This window comes from Pongo abelii, chromosome 1, assembly GCF_028885655.2.
Source record: "Pongo abelii isolate AG06213 chromosome 1, NHGRI_mPonAbe1-v2.0_pri, whole genome shotgun sequence".
Taxonomy (NCBI): domain Eukaryota; kingdom Metazoa; phylum Chordata; class Mammalia; order Primates; family Hominidae; genus Pongo; species Pongo abelii.
This window is the reverse complement of record NC_071985.2, coordinates 144,157,485-144,181,718: the sequence shown is the minus strand read 5'-3', so window position 1 is coordinate 144,181,718 and position 24,234 is coordinate 144,157,485. Positions and strand designations below refer to the sequence as shown.

The 24,234-nt window shown below is 36.5% G+C and overlaps 1 protein-coding gene across 2 annotated transcripts in view; it reads left to right on the top strand.

Annotated features, from left to right (window-relative positions):
* Positions 1-24,234, top strand: part of PKN2 (protein kinase N2) — a 150,966-nt gene that overhangs the window by 74,650 nt on the left and 52,082 nt on the right. For both annotated transcript variants that reach the window (XM_024255727.3, XM_054531629.2), the window contains exons 3-6: positions 1,653-1,807; positions 11,812-11,929; positions 12,573-12,718; positions 12,815-13,031. In XM_024255727.3, coding sequence (XP_024111495.2) covers positions 1,653-1,807; positions 11,812-11,929; positions 12,573-12,718; positions 12,815-13,031 — 636 coding nt within the window. The remainder of the gene's footprint in view (positions 1-1,652; positions 1,808-11,811; positions 11,930-12,572; positions 12,719-12,814; positions 13,032-24,234) is intronic.

Genomic DNA, 24,234 nt, shown 5'->3' with positions numbered 1-24,234 from the left:
GCGGAATCTCCACACTGTCTTCCACGGTGGTTGAACTAAATTACACTCCCACCAACAGTGTATAAGCATTGCTTTTTCCCTGCATCCTCGCTAGCCTCTGTTATTTTTTGACTTTTTAATAATAGCCATTCTGAGCCAGGTGCAGTGGCTTACGCCTGTAATCCCAGCACTTTGGGAGGCCAAGGCAGGCAGATCACAAGGTCAGGAGTTCGAGAGCAGCCTGACCAACATGGTGAAACTCCGCCTGTACTAAAAATACAAAAATTAGCCAGGCATGGTGGCGTACGCCTGTAATCCCAGCTACTCAGGAGGCTGAGGCAGGAGAATCGCTTGAACCTGGGAAGCAGAGGTTGCGGTGAGCCAAGATGGCGCCACTGCACTCCAGACTGGGTGACAGAGCAAGACTCTGTCTCAAAAAAAACAGCCATTCTGACTGGTGTGAGATAGTATCTCATTGTGATTTTGATTTACATTTCTCTAATGATCAGTGATGTTGAGCTTTTTTTAATGTGCATGTTGGCCACATGTGTGTCTTTTGAAAATATCTGTTCATGTCCTTTGCCCACTTTTCAGTGGGGTTATTTTTTCCTTGTTAAGTTCATCATGGATGCTGATATTAGACCTTTGTCAGATGTGTAGTTTGTGCAAATATTTTACTCCCATTCTGTAGGTTGTCTGTTTACTCTGTTGATAGTTTCTTTTGCTGTGTAGAACCTCTTTAATTAGATACCATTTGTCAATTTTTACTTTTGTTGCAACTGCTTCAGAGAATATTATGAACACCTCTGTGCATATAAACTAGAAAATCTAGAAGAAATGGATGAATTCCTGGACACATACAACCTCCCAAGACTGAGCCAGGAAGAAATAGAACCCCTGAACTGACCAAAAACAAGCTCCAAAATTGAATAGCCTACCAACCAAAAAAGCCCAGAACAAGATGGATTCATAGCCAAATTCTACCAGATGTGCAAAGAAGAGCTGGTACCATTTCTATGGAAACTGTCCGAGAAAATTGAGAAGGGACTCCTCCCTAAGTTATTCTGTGAAGTTTTATTTTTGTTTTTTAAATAGAAGCAACACAGTATCCTTTATGAGAGGCTATGGACTTGAATTTTTCATCCCTCTGTAACCGCCTTCTGCCCTGCATCAATTTGATATCAGTGGATCAATATTTTTGAAGCATTGCTAGCACTGTATTTCAGATACCCTTAGTTCTCTTTAAAAAGAATTACCTTAATTGAATTTGTTGTCATGTTTGAATATGCTTTATTCTCCAGCTAATGAGGTTATAGTAGGAAATTTAGTTTAATTATTGAATAGACTAGTCAATTCAAAATAACAGTGTTGGAGAAACCACGGACAATCATCTAATTGAGTTTCAGACTTAATATAATCACTTTTATATTTTAAGTGGAATCTACCCTGGGAAGTAGTCTTGCAACTCAGATACGTGGTTTTTTTTTTTTTTTTTTTTTTTTTTTTTTTTTGCATGAACTGGTTGAATTCATGGATTATCTATAAGCATAAGGAGATTTCATTTAGGCTCATCTCAAAGTTTGAAAAATGCTGTTTATTCGAAAAAATATTAACTTCCAATTTTAAGCAGCAATTCATTCTAATAAGTAATTTTAACAGTATTTTATTTACAGATTGTCCAAGGACTCCAGATACTCCAAATAGTGACCCTCGTTGTTCTACTAGCAACAATAGATTGAAGGCTCTACAAAAACAATTGGATATAGAACTTAAAGTAAAACAAGGTGCAGAGAATATGATACAGATGTATTCAAATGGATCTTCAAAGGTAAGTGTAGTTAATAAATGTAACTATATAGTCAGTCATTATTTGCAGATTCCATAGTTATAAATTTACCTACTCAATAAAATTTATTAGTAACTCCAACATCAGTACTGGTGGCATGGCACTTTGGCAGTCATTTGTGTACATGCAAGGAGCGGGGGAAATTTGAATTATATGACATGCTTGTTTCCAGCTGAGGTTGAACAAAGTGATTTTGCCTTCTTAAGCTATGGTACACTAAAAAGTATCCTTTTTCAGATCTGTTTAGTGCTGTTTTTTTTCACATTTTTGTGCTTTTAATTGGTAATTTCACTGTTTAAACACTATATTATGACATCTGAAATCATTTTGACCTCAGAATTTGAAAGAATGGATAAAAGAATTTGGAAACATGTTTTTCTTTGGTTTTTTTGTTTGTTTGTTTGTTTTTTTAGGTAACATTTTATAAATTGTTTATTCCTACCAAGACCCAGTTAATAAAAAATTTGACCTTATGGGTAAAGGATACACAGGAGCTTTCCATATCTGCAACTTTTCTGTAAACCTAAAATTATTTAAAAAGAAATTATCTAAAAGAATTTAGTCTGTAATGAGTTTTCCACATTATAGACCACTCTCCCAAGTGTTTGGGAGAGGGCCAATGAAAAGATGGGACATTTTGGCATCATCAATAATTGCTTGGCCTAGACCTGTGCATTCTTGGAGATCTGATATGGGCATATAACTCCTAACTGAAAATCAGTGTTATGGGGAGCAATTCTTAGTAATAAGAACATGTCCTTGTTATTAGGTATAATGCAGCAAAAAAAATGTTGTGAGCCACTGAACCAGATTATCCTCAAGGTTCTCTTCAGCCTAAGGTTCTATAGTTTTAATAATTTCCAGAAATTCTGAGAAAGATATAAAGTTATAAAATGTACCTTTTTACTTTCAACTCATGTATTTTAAATATGTTTATCTCTGGAAATCAATTTTTTTATTTCAGTAGATATTTTTAAAATAATTTCTTAATAGAAGTTCTTACATATTTCTTTTTTTGTTTCAGTTTAGAAAGAATTTGAAATCAGAGGGAAATATTTTTTTTCTTAATCATGCATCCTAGCTACTCACCCCAAATGAGATTTGAGACTAGGTCCGGTGGCTCACATCTGTATACTTAGCACTCTGGGAGGCTGAGGCAGGAGGATTCCTTGAGGCCAGGAGTTCGAAACTAGCCTGGTCAATATAGCAAGACCCTGTCTCTAAAAAAAAAAAAAAGAAAAAAAAGAAAGAAAAGACATTAGGGGAAGTTACCAAAAAGAGAGAAATGTGTACTTTCTATAAATGTTTTAAGGTTAATTATGAACATTAGATTTTATGTTATAGTTCAAAAGAATTTTTTGTTACTTTTAGAGAAATGTATTTGTTCCTATTTACTTATGATGTGATATTTGATAGGATATTATTTCACTAACTTTGAACATTTTCTATCGGATGATAGAGTTATTTTTTGTGCTGTTATTTTTAGCACTGACATTTAGTTTTGGGGATTTTATATTTTTATAAAATGTTATTTTGACCTTTTTTTTTTAAGTAAATACTTTGTTCCTGGAACTGCGATTTTAGTACATTATGCTGAGCATTTTTAAATTAAATTAACGCAGCTACTGCCCTTTAGAGTAAAGTGTTTAAGTCTGGGGTGGATGGACTAGTTTGGGGGGTTTATGAACCCTTTGAAGTTATAGGAAAAGCAAGTGTGTATGTTGATAGTTGTATGGATGGAAGGGCTATAGGTTACACCTTATTTTCAAAGTGGTCTTTAACCCACAAAAGATTACGAACCACTGCTCTAAGTTGAACAGAGTTATGGACATATTAAAAGTAAAACAAATAGATAACCTAAAACAACCACAGATCCAAAGTGAACAAGGCTGTGAGCATCCTGTTAAAACAAATATGCCAATTTTGCATAGCTTTTTATTTTTAATTAGATTTATTAATTTGAGGAAGACTCAAATGGAGGTCAAAAGCCTATTTGCAACTACTATTGCCTCTGAGATATTCCTGCCAGTTATTGCTGTCTAGATTTCACCTTAACTGTTTTTATTTTTCATCTTTAAACTTCTCAAAGGGTCAGAGTACATCGTTTTAGATTAGGGAAAATTATAAATTGAAATTATGTGGAATATTAATTTATTCATTAAGGATTTTGTTAAAAGTTTGGTAGCCATTATGCTGGGCTCTGGGGTATAAGTGTAATAAAGATGGTGCCTTATTACATAGATGGTGCCTTATTACATAGATGGTGCCTTATACATATACGCAATATATAATATCCTGCTTTTAAGAGACCCACTATCTTAAAAGGGGATATATCACGTGTAAATAGTTAAAGTGTGTAATAGTGATTTGTTTGACTGACTTTGGAAGCACAGTGGAGAATAATCATCTAACTGCCAATAAAATCTTTTAAGTTTTAGAACGATATTTGAAAAATGATTTGGCATTTAATAAAAATTACTCTTTAGGGATGGTGTTGTGGGTGAATGCAGTATATACACAGTAAGGAACTGTGGAATAGCCTGGCTTGTTCTAAGGAATGAAAGTGATTTGGTGTGTCTATAGTACAAGTTCTTAGTGTATTTCTTATCTAACATATCTGAGGGTAGGTAGAATGTATTTCTGATAGTAAGAGTTGTCAACTCTAGTAGTCATTTTCAATTAAAAGCCATAGGGAAACAAATCTGAATCTCCAGAAAGATTCATTTTGTTTGGGAAAAGTTCTCCAGGTGATTCCGGTAGGGCTTCTTTCCCTTCCCCACCAGTGGAGTTTTAAGTGGGTGAGGCATAGTGAGAGGTATAACATAACTGAAAGACAAGCCAGGTTATATGGTAGTTTGCACAGAATTAAGCAGTTGTGATTACCTTACAAGACAGATGGAGCTGCTGAAAGCAGGGAGCTCCTTTTAGCAGGGAAAAGACACAATCAGATTTCAAGTTTAGAAAGTTCACATCCATCCGGCCACGTGTGGTGACTCACGCCTGTAATCCCAGCACTTTGGAAGGCCGAGGCAGGTGGATCAGCTGAGGTTGGGAGTTAGAGACCAGCCTGACCAACATGGAGAAATCCTGTCTCTACTAAAAATACAAAATTAGCTGGGCATGGTAGTGCATGCCTGTAATCCCATCTACTTGGGAGACTGAGGCAAGAGAATCACTTGAACCTGGGAGGCAGAGGTTGTGGTGAGCCGAGATTGTGCCATTGCACTCCAGCCTGGGCAACAAAAGCAAAACTCCATCTCAAAATCTCAAAAAAAAAAAAAGAAAGTTCACATCCATCCTCCTCAGACTTAAAGAATTAAAGAAGGTCATATATGCAAGCAGTAGCTTTAAGTAGTTTTTTGCAGTAGTCCAGGTTAAATAGCTTCCTTTTTCTTGTAACAGCAGTGAAAACAGTGAAGATAAGAGTCATACTTTTGGTATCTTGGATATGAGGAAGGAGGCAGAGTCAAAGATTATTCTTAGATCGGTTATGTGGATAGACTGATGAATTATGGTGCCCTTTATAATGATAGAGAATTCATGAGGGGGAGCAAATTTAGGGACAGGGATGATTAATTCAGTTTGGCAGTAAAAATTGTCAACAGAACTCTGGTTATTGGATTCTACATGATTAAATTATTACCCTTGTGCATGTTGTAATCAGAGCTGTCCTTTTTAAATTTGTCAGATATTTTCACCCTCCTGCTTCAAAACCTTCCAATGGTTTTCCCTCATACTTAGGACAAAATCCAAAATTCTTATTCTGACTCTGAAAACCTATAGCTTCTGATGTCATCTTCTAAAACACCTTCCTCTTTCATTACACTCTAGCTACACTAGCTTCTTTTCTATCCCTTAAACATAGCAAGCACACTCTTACCTCAGGGCTTTTGCACTTGCTATGTCTTTGCCTAGGTATCTATTCTCCCAAGTACTTTTGTGGCTTTCTCATTCATTAAGTCATCTACTTGGATGCTACCACCTCAGCAAGCTCTTCACTACTATCCTAAGATGAATAGCAACCTCTGTCTCTTCTTAACCCTTATTGCATTACCACTACCTTAAATTACAATTTATGTGATCAATTTATCATCAGTTTTCAGCATTAGAATATAAATTTCATGCAGGCAGAGACATTATCTTGGTTATCACCGTATCTTCAATACCTGAAACAATACTACATTGAAATAGTTTGCTACAAATACTCAATTAGTATCTGTTAAAACAATGGATACTGCTTCACTGCCCATTTGTGGCCGTTTATCTTCCTCTGGCCCATAATTTACACATTGTTCTTTTTCTTATTTCATATCTGTGTGTACTATAATTATTTTCATATTATCCCTTTTATGACTGACATATTTTTATTGTCAGCACAAGGATCTGAGGAATGGGATACAGTTATTTTACCCCATTACATAAGTAGTATAGCTTGCTATTTCTTTATTTGGTAGTGTGGCTTTAAGCAGCATCATTGGTTGTGTTTGTTTGTTTGTTTGTTTTTGTTTTGTCCTTTGGAATGATCTCTGGGGGCTTGATAAGACATGTTAAAGACATGCCTCCTGTTTTTTGTTGTTGTTGTTTTGTTTTGTTTTGTTTTTGAGACAGAGTCTCGCTCTGTCGCCTAGGCTCAAGTGCAGTGGCGCAATTGGCTCACTGCAACCTCCTCCTCCCAAATTCAAGCGATTCTTCTGCCTCAGCCTGCCTCATGTGTAGCTGTAATTAAAGGCGCACACCACTATGCCTGGCTAATTTTTTGTATTGCTAGTAGAGATGGGGTTTTGCCATGTTGGCCAGGCTGGTCTCGAACTCCTGACCTCAAGTGATCCACCCGCCTGGCCCTCCCAAAGTGCTAGGATTACAGGCGTGGTGAGCCACCGTGCCCAGCCATGTCTCCTGTTTATAGAATCACTTGAACCCAAGAGTTTTTGAGACTTCATCTCAAAAAAAAAAAAAAAAAAAAGACATGTCTCCTGTTTATATATTCAGGCAGTAAACCAAAGTATTAATTAAAATTTGGGGTTCTTACTAGCATCTTGCATTGGTTTTAAGTATTCCCCAAGCCTCCACATATGTATATACCAGACTGTCCATCCAGGTCCCCACAGCCGCCAATCCTCCAGTATTGCCTGTTTAAGCTTTGAGATCTAATTGATATAGAAAAAAGTTGCACATATTTAGTTATACATTTCAATTAATTTGGATGTTTCTATACATATGTATGCATATGTGATACCACCACGACAATCAAGTTACTTCCAAAAGTACCCTTGAGTTCTTTAGTGGAAGTGGTTTTGTTGTTGTCGTCGTCGTTGTTGTCAAAGCACTTAACGTGAGAAATTCTCCAGTCTTGACATATTCCAGACTTATTTATTATAATGACTCGGGAAACCTTTCTGGATTCCCTTAACTAAAATTGATTCCACTTTTTTGTTTGTTTGTTTTTGGAGACAGCGTCTCACTCTGTCGCCCGGGTTGTCGCCCAGGCTGGAGTGCAGTGGTGTAATCTTGGCTCATTGCAGCCTCCGCCTCCCAGGTTCAAGTGATTCTCGTGCCTCAGCCTCCTGAGTAGCTGGGATTACAGGTGGGCACCACCATGCCTGGGTAATTTTTTGTATTTTTGGTAGAGGCAGGGTTTCACCATGTTGGCTGGGCTGGTCTCGAACTCCTGACCTTAGATGATCCCCCAGCCTCGGCCTCCCAAAGTGCTGGGATTACAGGCGTGAGCCACCGTCCCTGGCCTGATTCCACATTTCTTTGGAATTTTCTTCAGCTACTTTTAACTTCCTAGTGCATATAATAATCATTTATATGTCTTCTAGCAAATTATTAGCTTCATAGGATAACATTCTGATTGATTAATATTTGTATTTTCACTGGGTGTGGCATGTAATTTATGGCTTACTTCCTATATGTTACTTTAACATAAATACATGATGAAAAAAATAAGAATGATCGGCCTATTTATTACCTAGATGGTACTAATAAGAACAATGATTGGCTTATTTGAAAGTTTTCTGTGTGATGTAATGTGTTGTAATGTCCCGCTATAGCTTGCAAAACAAAGTGTTTTTTTTTTGTAAAATAAAAAACATAATTTGAAAGTAGCATAATTTTTTAGTTATTCTTATAATTGTAAAATATTTATTCCAAATACAATTACCAGCATTATAGAGTGCCAGTTACTAATAGTTCATTACTTTAGTCTATTAGGTTGAGCCATATAAAATTGCTGGGTTTTTTAAGTTCAAAATCAGACATTGGCATTTTCATGTAGTTCAACCTAATATATGTAAAAACTTTCCCAAAATTTTTATCAACATAAAAGTCAGATTTCTCCAATATGTAAACCAGTCCATGTACTCCAGCCTTATCTCTTCCCTTGTACATATGATGTGCTTAATAAAAATTCCATTGAATGCCTAAAAACATAAAACTGATATGTAATAACTATATATTGCCTGTGATAGATAATATCCAAAGTCCATTTTAAAAGTTTCGTCATACTTTGACATCCTGCAGATCCTCCAGAAATTTCTGTGGGAAAATTCACCTATTTTTAAAATAAAATACAAGTGCTGTTTCTTGCATGTTGAATTGAAATAGTGAAGAAAGGAGTATTTCCAAAGAAGTAAAATGATGGAACTACTTCATTTTGCATGACAATAAAATAATAAAAGAAGTAGCTTAATTGAAGAGAGTAATATTATATGGTTTACTTAATATTTATACATTTACATTGGAACTTCATTGGAATAAGACACTTAATCATTATTTTTATTGTCCTAAAAGAGAACATTTTAATGCCAATTATGTGCTAGGCAAGATAATTTTAGTTTAATGCTTACAAAAGTTTTATATTTAAGAGAATGGTATCACAATTTACATAGTTTATGCAAGAAATCTAAGGTTTTCAGAAAATCGGTAATTTGTCCAAGTTTATATATAATAAGATTTGGGCTCAAGTCTGACTGCAAAATACATTTGTCCCATTAAATTATGAGCTTTGAAATACTTTTACTCTAGTCTGACCTCAAAGAAATTCATTCATATTGCATTACAACAGGGATACATTCTGAAAAAAGCATCAGTGGGTGATTTCATCATTGTACGGATATCAGAGTGTACTTACACAAACCTAGATGGTACTAGGCTACATGGTATAGCCTATTGCACCTAGGCTGTAGTAACAGCATGTAACTATACTGAATACTGTAGGCAATTGCAACACAATGGTAAGTACTTGCGTATCTAAATATATCTAAACATAAGTATATGTAGTCCGTTGTTGACCTAAATGTCATTATGCAGCAGTCTGGCCAGAAGCTATTTTCTAAATGACTGACTTTGGGAATACGAAAGAAATAGAAGAAAAATTTATAAATTTCATAAATATGCAATTATTTTTTCCTCCATGGTATATTAACCTGAGTTTGGTATTCAGCAGGGTATATTTCAGCTCACTTTTATTCCCCTTATCTCCAATCTCTTTCTTCTTTATTCAGTGTCATATAGTGTGTGTTTGATTTATTGAAATAATACTGCCATCATCAAGTGTGTCTCTTGGATTCTAAGAGACATGAATCTCCAGGAGAATACAGGTTGATTGTGTGCTATTTTATTTCCAAATTAGTACTGATTGCCTTAGTGATTAAAAATAGAGATGCTTAAATAATACGCAAAGCTTCTCCTTTCTCACGAATAAGTGCTTTCTAACTTGATGCTTAATCAATTTGTGTGTGTATGTATGTGTGGATACCAGTCTTTAACAACTAATGCAACTCTAAAAACAGGAGGTGGCATTAACTTCTGATATTTCTTTTTAAAATTTCTTAGTTTTCTACAGTTGCTGTAACAAATTATCACAAATTTAGTGGCATAAAACAACAGAAATTTATTATGTTATAATTTTGTACTTATTTTGTTTGAAGTGAATCTTAGCTTAAATCAAGGTGTTGGCAAGACTGCCTTCCCTTCTGGAGGATGTAGGGCAGAATGTTTCCCTGTTTTTTCCAGCTGCTGGAGGCTACTGACACTTCTTGGCTCCTGACTCTCTTCCTTTGTCTTCTAAGCCAGCAATAGCAGGTCCAGTTTTTCTCACATCACATCACTCTGACCTCTTCTTCCTCCCTTTTCTACACTTAAGGACCCTTATGATTACATTGGGCCTATCTGGAAATCAAGGACAATCTCTGTATTTTAAGGTCAAATGATTAACAACCTCAATTCCATTTGCTACCTTAAATCTCCTTTGCCATGTAACGTAACTTACCAACAAGATTCTGAGGCTTAGGACATTGACATCTTTGAGTAGGTCATTTTTTGGCATATAATTCCTTCTGTCACTCACATTCAGTGTTACTGGAACTAAGCAGAGGTATGCTATTGCATTGATTCATTTGTGTTGCTGTAAAGGAATATCTGGGGCTGAGTAACTTATAAAGAAAAAGGTTTATTTTTGGCTCACAGTACTGCAGACTGTACAAGAAGGATGGTGCTGGCATGTGCTTCTGTTGAGGGCCTCAGGAAACTTACAGTCATGATGGAAGATGAATGGCAGCCAGCTTGTCATCTGGTGAGAGGGAGCAAGAGAGAGGAGGAAGTGCCAGGCTCTTTTGAACAAACAGCTCAACAACCAGCGTGAACTCATAGAATGAGAGCTTACTCATACTGTGAGGGTGGCACCAAGCAATTCATGAGGGATCTGTCCCCGTGACCTAAATACCTCCCAGTAGGCCTCACTTCAGACACTGAGGAATTACATTTCAAAGTGAGATTTGGAGGGACAAACATCCAAACCATATCAGGCATTAACATTATTTCTCTTAATTCAGAGCTTTTTTTTGAAATCTTAAGAGATGACAGACGTGTTCTCCAGCTTTTATTAAGAAGGTCTCATTTTTTGACATTAAAGTGTTTCTAGGGACCTTTCTCATTGTCACCAGGGTTGACAAATGCTGTTTTCTACCTTTCTTAGCATAATTAATTGGAACACAATTGCTATCTGTGATTAGGTTTTTATTTTAGGTTTAATCATGGAGACATTTATTTCATACTATGTTTCTGAGTCTTAGAGTTATTGATCATAGTAAAGGAAAATTCTTTATGTTTTGCATAAAGCAAAAATAAGAAAATTACAAATGTGAATTTGGATTTTGATTTTCTAAAAAATAGTAATAAGATTCAAACCTACAGTATCTGTTAGCAGATAAATGGATTGTGCGGTGTGTTTGTATATATGTGTATATACACAATGAAATATTGTTCAGCCTTAAAAGGAATACTGCCATATATGACAACATGGGTGAGCCCAGAGGACATTATGCAAAGTGAAATAAGCCAGACACAGGAAGAAAAATACTGTATGATCTCACTTACCTGTGGAATCCAAAAAAAGCTGAATAAATAGAAACAGAGAGTAGAATACAGTTACCAGCAATAGGGAGGAAGAAGAAATGGGGAGAAGTTGGTCAAAAGGTACATACTTAGAGTTAGGTAGGATGAATAAGTCCAGAGATCTAATATATAGCGTGAACTATAGTTAATATTATATACTGAAAATATGCTAAGAGTATATTTTAGGTACACATAATACACATACACACGAAAAGGGGTAACTGTAGAAGGTGATGGGTCAGTAAATTTGTTTGACTGTAATAATCATTTCACTATATGTATGCATACCAAAACATCATGTACACTGCAAGTATATACAATAAAAAATAAATTTTAAAAATACACAGCCATAATAAGATTTACTTTTCTCCCAAACTGTCTTAACTAATGGAGTTGTTTTTCACAATTATCACCCTGTAAGTTTGATGGCTCTTTTTTAGTAAATGTATCTATAAGATATATTATAGCGCTAACAGCATTCTTTTAACTGTTTTTCACTTGCTGATATATCACTTGATCTGTTTAGAAGATAGGAAAATGTTTCATTTTTCCCTTTATTTGCTTATTTTTCAAACTTATTTTTTTAATAGGATCGGAAACTCCATGGTACAGCTCAGCAACTGCTCCAGGACAGCAAGACAAAAATAGAAGTCATACGAATGCAGATTCTTCAGGCAGTCCAGACTAATGAATTGGCTTTTGATAATGGTGATGGAATAAATTGTCCTCCTTCTTATGAGCATAATGGTGCTAAATAATCTTATGTAGGAACAAGGCAGTGGTTCAAAGTTAAGAGGGAGGAAGCATTATTATTACTATCTTTTTTTAATCTTGAGTTTCAGACTCTTCACTTGGATAGATGCTTTTAGATATTTGGCCCTTATGTTTCAAGAAGATATTGATCTAGAATGTATCTCTTCATTTAAATAGATTATCAAATACTTACAATCAGTCTTTATTTTAAAAAAAAATCTGTTACCTATTTAAGAGTATGGCTTTGTTTTCTTTTGTTTATTTTTGTTTTGTTTTATTTATTTTTTAATTCCAGAAGAAATCTTTACAGCTAGTTGCTAAGAGTAGGAGTAGAAACTTTCAGTCTCCCCATGTTGCAATATTTGGATATCTTTCAGCTCTAAAATCTTTTTTTCAGATTTGTAATTTAGATGTGTAATGACAAAAATGAAAGGCTCTGAATTTCAACATCATATCAAATATTTGTATTTCAGTATTTATTAATGTAAGGACTAAATTATTGTAATGTTATAGGAATTCATTTCGTCTCATGATTTTAATCACTGCAAATTGGAAAGTCAGATAAATGGTGCAATTAAATTTTTTTTTTCCCTTCTAGCAAAACCTGTGATAAGTCCTCTTGAACTTCGGATGGAAGAATTAAGGCATCATTTTAGGATAGAGTTTGCAGTAGCAGAAGGTGCAAAGAATGTAATGAAATTACTTGGCTCAGGAAAAGTAACAGACAGAAAAGCACTTTCGGAAGTAATTTTAAATAAAAATTTTTATTTGGTTTAATAAATACATTATTCAAAGTATGTGATTATTTAAATGACAACAATTGTCTTTTCCCTGTGCAAGGCTCAAGCAAGATTTAATGAATCAAGTCAGAAGTTGGACCTTTTAAAGTATTCATTAGAGCAAAGATTAAATGAACTACCCAAGAATCATCCCAAAAGCAGTATTATTATTGAAGAACTTTCACTTGTTGCTGCATCACCAACACTAAGTCCACGTCAAAGTATGATATCTACACAAAATCAATATAGTACACTATCCAAACCAGCAGCATTAACAGGTATGTAGTGTATATCCGTTGTTTTTTGTGTGTATTTTTGTCTATAACTGGTTCTGATTTAATAATTGAAAGAAAAACCTGTGCATAGATTTTTTTAATTATGATAAGATACACATAGAACAAAATTTGTTGTATTAACCATTTTAATTTTATTCAATTTGGAAACATTTACTATATTCACAATATTATGTGACCATCACCACTACCTAGTTTCAAAGCATTTTCATCACCCCGAAAGGAAACGCATGCCTGTTAAGCAGTCACTCCCCATTCCCCCTTCCTCCCAGCTGGTAGCAACTACTAATTGTCTGTCTCTACAGATTTGTCTATTCTAGATATGTAATATGATAGAAATTATATAATTTGTGACCTTTTTTGCCTGGCTTCTTTTACTTAGCATATTGTTTTCAAGGTTCATTCATGTTATAGTATGTATGAGTACTTCACTCACTTTTAATGTCTGAATAGTATTCTACTCGTGGGAATATTCTAAAATTCAGAACTTTTTGTGCACCCAACATGATACTCAAAGGAAATTCTCATTGGAGCATTTTGGATTTGGGATTTCAGATTTCCAGATTAGGGATGCTTAACCGGTAAGTATAATATAGTATAAACATTCCAAAATCTGAGATACTTCTGGTCCCAAGCATTTCAGATAAGGAATACTCAACCTATACTATATTTGATTGACCTATTTTTCAGAGCATATGAGTTCTTTCTACCTTTTGACTGTTGTGAGTAGGCTGCTATGAACATTTATGTGCAGGTTTTTGCTTGAACATCTGTTTTCAATTTGGGGATATATTCCTAGGAGTATAATTGCTAGGTCATATGTTAGCTATATCTAAGATTTTGAGGAACTGTCAAACTGTTCTTCACAGCATTTACATTATTTTATACTTCTAACAGTAATGTATAAAGTGGGTTTCAGTATCTCTAGATCCTCACCAACAGTTAGTATTTTTCTTTCATTCTTCTTTGATCATGTTCTAATAGGTCCATTATTGGAAGTATGGTAATATATCTAACTATTTCTGTAGAACTGTCTGTATTTCTCCCTTCAGTTATGTAAATTTTTGTATCCTATATTTGCGGGCTGTTTTGCTAGGTTCATGTATGTTTACAATTTTTATATCTTCTAGATGGATTGACTCCTTTACCTTTACCTTAACTCCTTTATAATGTCCTTCTTTGTCTCCTGTAACAATATTTAATTTGAAGTCTGTTTTGTCTGATTTTATAACAGCTACCCCTGCTTGGTTTTGGTTTTGTCTTTGGGTTCAGATGAGTCCCTTTTAGATTATATATTATTGTATTCTGTTTTATAAGATCCATTCTGTCAGTCTTTTTTTTTTTTTAATTCATTTTTGTTGAGACAGTCTCACTCTCATTGCAGCCTCCCACTCCCAGGTTCAAGCAATTCTTGTGCCTCAGCCTCCCAAGTAGCTGGGATTACAGGCATGTGCTACTGCACCTGGCTAGTTTTTGTATCTTTAGTAGAGACGGGGTTTCACCATGATGGCCATACTGGTGTCAAACTCCTGGCCTCAAGTGATCTGCATGTGCCACTGCACCTGGCTAATTTCTGTATTTTTAGTAAAGACGGGGTTTTACCATGATGGCCACACTGGTTTCAAACTCCTGGCCTCAAGTGATCTGCCTGCCTTGGCCTCCCAGAGTGCTAAGATTACTGGTGTGTGCCTCCACATCTGACCAGTGTTTGCTGTTTAATTTAATAGTTTAAGACAATTATCCAGGTGAGGTTGCATGCACCTGTAGTCCCAGCTACTTGGGAGGCAGAGGCAGGAGAATTGCCTGAGCCCAGGAGTTTGAGGCTACAGTGAGTCGTGATTCCACCACTGCACTCCAGCCTGAGTGACACAGCAAGACTCCACCTCTAAGAAAGAAAGAAAGAGAGAGAAACATGTAAAGTAATTACCCATAAGATGTAATAATCCTGGTGGTAACTACTGAGAGGTAGGTTAAATTTAATAGGTTTATAGCACAGTCCCCCCACAAAACTGCCATCACTTCATAAGCAAGCAGCAAACTTAGAGTTTCCAAGGCTACATGCACTCCTGACCAACTGTCTACAGATTCCAGGATTTCTACTAGCATCTCAGCTTAGTAATTTGCAGGAACAAATCATAGAACTCAGGGAAGCACTATACTTAGGATTACATTTTTATTATAAAGGATACAAATTAGGACCTTCATGGCTCACTGCAGCGAAAAGAAAATAAACATAAAGGGGGAGATCTGAGAGGATCTCAAACACAAACCTTATGTGTCCTTAGGATATATCATCCTCCTAACACATCAATGTCTGTCACCAACCAGGAAGTTCACTTGAGCATTGGGTGTGCAGAATTTTCATTGGGGCTTTGTTACATAGGTGTGATTGAGTGAATCATTGGCCACATGATTGAATTCAGTCTCCAGCCTTGTGCCCCTACCTAGGTCAGGAGGTCAGGCTGATATGTGGCTCAAAGCCTCAACCTCCTGAAGATATGATCATTCTTTCTGGCATGGCCCGCCCCCATCCTGAAACTGTCTAGAGGCCCACCATGAGTCACCTTATCAGGTGTGGTCTAAGGTATCCACTATGAATAACAAAGGCACACCTATCACTGGGGGAAATTCCAAAGGTTTAGACTTAGAGGCTGTCTTCCAGAAACCAGGGACAAAAACCAGCCAAATTATTATACAACGAAAGGGCTTATTTCTGTCATTTTGTGGGGTTTGTTTTTTTTTTTTTATACAAGTGTTTGTCTTTTTTTCTCTGAGTTCTAGTACTACCTTCTTTTGGTTTTGATTGAATGTTTCTACTCTGTTTTTATTTACTTATTTTTGAGACAGGATCTCTCTCTGTTGCCCAGGCTGGAGTACAGTGCTATGATCATAGCTCACTGTAACCTCAAACATCTGGGCTCAAGCAATCCTCCTGCCTCAACCTCCTGAGTAGCTAGGAGTACAGGAACGTGCCACCACACCTAGCTAATTTTTAGTTTTTTGCTAGCAGTGGGGTCTCACTGTGTTGCTCAGGCTAGTCTCAAACTCCCGGCCTCAAGCCATCTTCCCACCTCAGACTTCCAAAATGTTGGGATTACAGGCGTGAGTCACTGTGCCCAGCCTCTACTCTTACTTTTCTTATTCCCTTCTTGCTCCCTTTTATGAGACAGATAGATATATATATTCTCCCATCTCAGCCTCCCTAGTAGCTGGGAGTACAGGTGCACACCACCACACTCAGCTTATTTTATTTTTTTTGTAGAGACGGGGTTTCTCTGTGTTGCCCAGGCTGGTCTTCAACTCCTGGGCTCGAGCGATCTGTCCACCTTGGCCTCCCAAAGTGCTAGGATTACAGGCATGAGCTACTTATGCCTGGTCTTTCACTAAATCTTGAACTCCTCGCAGCCACTCACCTTACTTCCTCTGTAGTTTTGCCTTTTCCAGAATGGTCATATAGTTGGAATCTTACAGTATGTAGCCTTTTCACATTGGTTTCTTTCACTTAGTAATATGCATTTAAGTTTCCTCTATGTCTTTCTGTGGTTTGATAGGTCATTTTTGGTTTTGTGCTGAATAATACTCTATTGTGTGGATGTACCATAATTTATTTATTCATTCATTTACCGAAGGACTTCTTGGTTGCTTCCAGGTTTTGGCAGTTATGTATCAAGCTGTTATAAACATCCATGTGCAGTCTTATTATTTTCTTAGTGATTACCCCAGTGATTATAACTAATGTCCTAAATTTATTATAATCTCATCTTTAGTAGCCTACAAAACTCTTTGACTGTGCCCTTGTTATATTGTCACAAACTCTCTTTATGCACCATATACCCATTAACATAGGCTATAAATATTGTTTTATGCATTAGTCTTTTAAATCATAAAGGAAACAAAAAGAAGAGTTACTTAAAATACAGAAATATTGGCTTCTGGCCAGGCGCAGTGGCTCACGCCTGTAATCCCAGCACTTTGGGAGGCCGAGGCGGATGGATCACGAGGTCAGGAGATCGAGACCATCCTGGCTAACATGGTGAAACCTCGTCTCTACTAAAAATACAAAAAAAAATTAGCCGGCCGTGGTGGCAGGCCCATGTAGTCCCAGCTACTCAGGAGGCTGAGGCAGGAGAATGGCGTGAACCTGGGAAGCGGAGCTGGCAGCGAGCCGAGATCGCGCCACTGCACTCCAGCCTGGGCAGCAGAGCGAGACTGTTTCAAAAAAAAGAAATACTGGCTTCTATATTTACTTATGTAGTTAATTTTACCTGCATTTGTCTTCCTTTTTTCCTTTCTCCCTCCCTCCCCCCTTCCCCTCTCCCCTCCTTCCCCCTCCCTTCTCCCCTCCTTCCCCCCTCCCCTCTCCCCTCCTTCCCCCCTCCCCTCTCCCCCCCCTTCCCCCCTCCCCTCCCTGCCCTCCCTGCCATCCCCCCCACCCCCACCCTGCCCATCACCTCTCCCGTCCTTCATTTCAATCTAAAAGGCTTCTTTAGCATTTCTTATGGGCCGGTCTCCTAGTGTCTACCTCCCTTAGCTTTTGTTATCTAGACATCTCTTTATTTTCTTTTTTTGAATGATAGTTTGCTATATATATAGAATTCTTGGCTGGCAATTTTGTTTTTTTCCAGCACTTAAAAAAATGTCCAACTAGGCACAGTGGCTCACACCTATAATCCCAGCACTTCAGGAGGCCGAGATGGGTGGATCACTTGAGGTCAGGAGTTTGAGACCAGCCCGGCCAGCATGGTGAAACCGCATCTGTACTAAGAATACAAAAATTAGCCAGGCATGATGGCGCATGCCTGTAATCCCAGTAACTCAGGAGGCTGAGGCAGGAGAATCGTTTGAACCCGGGAGGCGGAGGTTGCAGTGAGCCGAGATCATGCCACTGCACTCCAGCCTGGGTGACAGAGTAAGACTCCATCTTAAAAAAAAAAAAAAAAAAAAAGTCCTCCTGCTTCCTCCATGCCTTTATGCTTTGTGATGAGAAATCCACTGTTAATGTTACTGAGGATCACTTGTAAGTGATGAATTATTTTTGTCTTGTTGCTTTCAAGATTTTGTTTTTTCACAGTTTTATTATAATGTGTCTTAGAGTGGATCTTTTTGAATTTATTCTACTTAGATTCTTTGAGCTTGATGTGTAGGTTCTTGTCTTTCATCAGATTTGGGAAGTTTCCAATCATTTCTTCTAATGTTCTTTCTTCTCCTTCTGAGACTTTGATTTTTGCCTACGTTGGTGTGCTTTATGATATTTCTCTTAGACTCTGATTTTCTTCATTATTTTTTCTTTCTGCTCTTAAGACTAGACAAGTTCAATTGATCTACCTTCAAATTGGCTCACTTTTTCTTCTGCCTGCTCAAATCTTGTATTGAACCTCTCTAGCCAATTTTTTCATTTTTGTTATACTTTTCAATTCCAGAATTTCTGTTTGGTTCTTTCTTATAATTTTTTAAATCTATATTGATGTTCTCTATTTGTTGACACATCACTTTTCTTGTTTCCCCTAGATATTTGTCCATGGTTTCTTTTAGATTTTTGAGCATCTTAATTTAGTAAGTCCAACATGTCTTGACTTCTCCAGGGTCAGTTTCTGTTAATTTCTTTTTTCTGTGAACTGACCATATTCTGTTACTGTGCTTGCTTCATAATTCAAGTACTTCCTTTCCTTAGTATACTTACTCACAAATCAGATTTTACTCTTTCCAAAGATTTCATTTTCCTGCTATATGTTGAATGTAGTTGTTTGCCTAGTAACTTTTATCATCTATTTTGTAGAAACTATTCTTTCTCATGTATTACCCCTGAGGTGTCTATTTCATTAATATATTGTAGACCAAAATAAAATTTTAAACCACCCAACCAAATGAATGGACCCCTCCTCTCAGCCAATGGCATTCTAAAGTAAACCTGAAACACTAGTTCAGGTCCTGCTGGGAATGGGTGGTTTGGACATGCCTCATTATGCCTTCCTCCCTTTGGAATTCAGGTACTGCAGACCAGCATTAACATCAAAACAGGGACCTTAAGACTGACTGAACAGACTCTTTCAGTAGATAAGAAACATTTACAGTCTCTTCTTTCTGAAGCCTGCTATCTGGAGGTTTCATCTACAAAATGAGAACCTGGGTCTCCACAACCCCTTATCTTAACAGCACTCTTACAATACTCCCTTGTATTGATTCCAGGTCTTTAGATAAACTCTTTCTACCAATTGCCAGTCAGCAGATCTTTGAATCCACCTGTGACCTGAAAATCCCTACTTTGAGTTGTCCATCTTTTCTGGACCCAACTAATGTACATTTTACATGTATTGATAGATGGCTCATGTCTCCCTGAAATGTACAAAACCAAGCTGTAACCCAACCGCCTTGGGCACGTGTTGTCAGGACCTCCTGAGGCTGTGTCATGTATATCCTTAATCTTGGCAAAATAAACTTCTAAATTGAGACCTGTCTCAGATACTTTTTGGTTTACTATGTAGTGGTCATCTGGTGTTTCAACAGACATTTCCTTTAATTCCTGAAGAAGAAAAGATTGCCCAGTCTTTGCAGCTGGGCCCTGTGCTTGAGCACTCACCCAGACACTTTGCAACTCTGCATTTGCTTTGTGCAGAGCTTGAGAGTCAACCATAGGTGAGAGCTTAGGGTGTTCTCAGATCTCTTCTGAGGATGCCTCTTGCTTGCACCTAGCCTTCTAGTTTCCCAATAATATGTAGAAGCATTGCAAAGTCTTTTATTCTCCAAAGCATTTTCTCTGCTAGCTTTTCCTCCCAGTTTCTTTGGCTTTTCTATTGTTTACCCCAACTGATCCTCTTTTTCCTTAGTTTGCGGAGACTGGTTCATTTGCCTTCCATTGTTTTTGACAGATGCCCTCCACTTAGCTGTTTCTCTGCCTTCAAAGATTTTCTCTTTTTTTTTTGAGACAGAGTGTCGCTCTGTTGCCCAGGCTGGAGTGCAGTGGCGTGATCTCCACTCACTGCAAGCTCCGCCTCCTGGATTCACGCCATTCTCCTGCCTCAGCCTCCTGAGTAGCTGGGACTACAGGCGCCCACCACCACGCCCGGCTAATTTTTTGTATTTTTAGTAGAGAGGGGGTGGGGGCGGTTTCACCATGTTAGCCAGGATGGTCTCGATCTCCTGACCTCGTGATCCACCCGCCTTGATCTCCCAAAATGCTGGGATTACAGGTGTGAGCCACCGCGCCCAGCCAAAGATTTTCTAGTTACGTGAAATAATGGCAAGCTATTCGTGTTAGTATTTTAGGGAGCCCTCAGACAGGTCAAAGCAGGTGACCACAATTATTTAAGAAAAAGATCTTCTCTGCTCCCTCCTTACAGCAGGCTGCCATCTTCAATACTGCCCCCAAGGTATTGAGAGTTAAGGGAGGGATGAGGCAAAGATAAGTGAAAACTCCACAGAGCTCTCCGGAGTGTCCCTTGCTTTTTGGATTTTGACTAAACATTTGCTTATTTGTAGTAAACCTTTGAATGTTTTCCAGAGTTCTGATAAACTCAATTCTGAAAGTTTCTGTCAGTTTCTTTTTCTGTTTCTGTGAAGAGACTTTGTACTTTTTTTTTTTTAGGATTCATTACATATATCTTTTTAAAAAACAATTTCACAAGGCCAGATTTATTAAAGGAATATACTTTATTCTGCAATTATGTCCATCCTAAATACTAGATACTATGCCATCTGATCTATACCACAAGAGGACTTTCTTACTCCATCATTTTCTCTGACATCACCTACAAAGGCTTCTTTTTTATGGACCATGTGAATATGACATATTTTTGTTACACAGACTTTCCAGAATCCTTTAATTTTCTTATGAATATTAATGCCAACAAACCTTAAAATTTTTGAGGTTATGAAAGTGTTCTTCAATATTGCATAGCATACTATCACATTCCGGTTGTTAAAGAGTATCATTAATCAGTTTTATTCTGTATCAAACTTATACATCAAAACATGAAGGACAAATTTACAGTTAAACTTCGCTGTTGCCACTAATTAGGATCAGTCTAAATGTGCAGTTCACAAATTGAGTGCTTAAATCTGAGGCAACCTGGGATACCAAAGTGAATTCACAGGGCCACATCAGGATATTTTGTTTTTGAGGGATGCACAGTGTTATCTGCACTTCCTATAGTCACCATTCAGACTACTAGCTCAAGGTAGTTACAGTTTCAGGGTTAGGTGGAGCTACATTCCTTTCAGTGATGTTGTGTATTTATGAAGCTGGGTTTTCCTCAATTGCTGTGATTTGGGTTTTTTTAAAGTGCTGTGTGAAATCAGTGTGGAATAGGAAATCAGTGTGGTAGTTTCCAAACTGATTCCAAAGCTTTAGAGTTATACAGTGCCCAAAAGGAAGTAATCTTGCTTGTTTAAGAATGAAATGAACATACTTTTTCTTTTAGTTATATGTATTTTTTTTCAAATAGCTATTAATTTGTTAGGAAAGCAATCATATCCTATGTTTGGACCTAACTGTTTAATAAACAGAACTATAGGTATATCTTTTGGCCTAGGGACACAGTTAAAAAATAGTTTAATAAAACATTAGGGCACCATGAACTAAGAAAGCTTGGGAACCTCTGATCTAATTCTTTCATATTGATAACTGTTTATCTTTCCAGTCATATTTGTGTAACTCCTGTCGTGAATATTCTGTCACAAACTGGTTTGTGCCCAGTGCCTCCCCTACCCTGCTTAAATGTCTTTGCCTTAGTATTCATCTTCTTATATGTATTTTTAGATCAAAACTGGAATATAGACCTGTAAAGAGCAAAGACCTTGTCATCTACCTACATATAATCCTAGCCTCCAGCACAGGATATTTGATACATTCAACAAGTACTTGGTAAATAGTATCTGACAATTAGGCAGGGACTGTACTTCAGGCAAGGACTGTACTTATTGTCTACTAAGTTTCACCACCTTTTGGCTCAATGCTGAACACATTGTTGATACTCTAGCATTTCTGAATGATCCATTGATTAAAATATGGTTGTCAAATATTTTGAATAACAATATTTCTAGAAAAGTAATAAAATCACATTTTAGAAACTCAGCTGATAATGACTGGATATTTTTTTCCTTTTCTATTCTAGTCTCCTATTCCCTCTTTTCAGTTCCTTCTTCTCCTGTTCCTCATTCCATTACTGAACTTTACTCAAAGTTATATAAGTCACCAACCTAAAAAGAAGTATCTTACGATTCTTAAGTCATTTTTTAAAAATTTTTTAAGCTCCTACTGGACCATAAACTAAATTTTAAGTAACTAGGGAGAGAAATAGTACTGACATTAAGAGAAGACTACACATGATGAAAGATGAACATGGATGAATAGTAAGAGCATTTGCTGTTCTGAATTTTTCACTGCATGCTATTATTTGTGGTTCGTCTCATACTCCAGTTTCTTTTGTGGTTGTATGATTATACTACTGAAATTTGCCAATGTGTTGCTACTTTGAATAAGGTATAATTGTTTTTTTGTTGTTTTTTCTCCACGTTTTGAGAAATTTACTAGTTTTTTATAAGAGGATATTTCTGCAGAATTAGAAAAAGTTGCCTAATGATACCACGATGAAATACTGAATTAGTGAAATAGGTATAAAATAGTTTTCCAGATAGTTGAAAGAAATTTTTAAAAGCATTTACTTGTTCTAATGCAATTCATAGTTATTATTTCTGGATACCAACATTTACTTCTTGGATTTGCTTATTTTAAAAATTTCATATTGTGCTTTATGAATGTAGTTTTAAGCTATTTCTAATGTGTTTATATGCAATTGTGTCACCTCATAAAGAAACTTCTAGATGTTTAATAAAGAACTCCCTCTAGATTTTTTTTCCTAAATGAAAGCAGGTGTTGAGCATTGTCATGTTCTGATGTATTGAAATTACTAAAATATTTAATAAGCTACCATAGTTTGAAGTAGTAGCCAGATGTTTTCAGTTTCCCCAGGATGCATTTTACAGCTGAGCATTTACAGTGGAAGTTAGCTAAATTTGCCAGTTTAACAACAACAAAACAAATAAGAAACACAACAAATTTTTTGAACTCAAAATGATATACTTAATGTGTTATCACTGTACAGTAAGATAAGATTTCCACAGTCTAGCAAAACATTATTGACACTCCACCTCCCAACGTTAATAGCCTTATTGAGGTATAGTTTACATACCATAGAATTCACTCATTTTAAACATACACAGTATGATTTTTTTAGTAAATGTATATGCCTATTTCACCATCATCAGTAATCCAGTTTTTAGGACAGCTTTATTGAGGCATAATTGACATACAAAAACTATACAAATGTTAAGTGTATGGTCTTGCTTTCATTGTTTTGCATGAGAGATCTCCTGCCATCTTAATCTTTGTTCCTCTCTACGTAACATGTTTTTTTCTGGCTACTTTTAGTGTTTCTTGTTCACGACTCGTTTTGAGAAATTGGATTATGGTGTGCTTTAGTATGGCTTGCTTCTGTTTCTTTGTTTAGTGTTCATTGAACTTCTTGGATACTTCTTGAGTTTATAGTTTTCATCAAATGTGGAGAATTCATGGCCATTTTTTTTTTCTAATACATTTTGTGTCTCCGATTCTTTCTGCTCTCTCTTAATGAGGAATTTCAACTACACATATATGGCCACTTGAAGTTAAACTCACAGTTAATATATGCACTGCTTTTTTATTCTCAAGTCTTTCTTTAGTGTCTTCTATTTTTGATCATTTCTTTGCTATGTCTTCAAGGACACTAATCTTTTCTTTTGCAATGTTTAATCTGCTTGCAGTCCCATCCAGTGTATTTTTTTTTTTAATCTCAGATATTGCCATTTTTTAATCACTAGAAATTTGGTTTAGGTCTTTTTCATTTCTTCCATGTGTCTGTGCCACATTTTCAGTAGATTGACTGTTTTGATGTCCTTGCCTTCTAACCCTAACATTTATGTCAGTTAAGCCACTAAGCTTGTAATAATTTGTAACGCAACCATAGAAAGCAAGTACACCTGGTAATCTTTAAGTAGATGGCAGACATTGTGAATTTTGCCTTGTTGGATGCTGAATATTTTTATATTTCTATAAATATTCTTGAGCTTTGTTCTAGGACACAGTTACTTGGAAACAATATGGCCCTTTTGGGTACTGCTTTTAAGATTTGTTATGTGAAACAAGCATCATTTA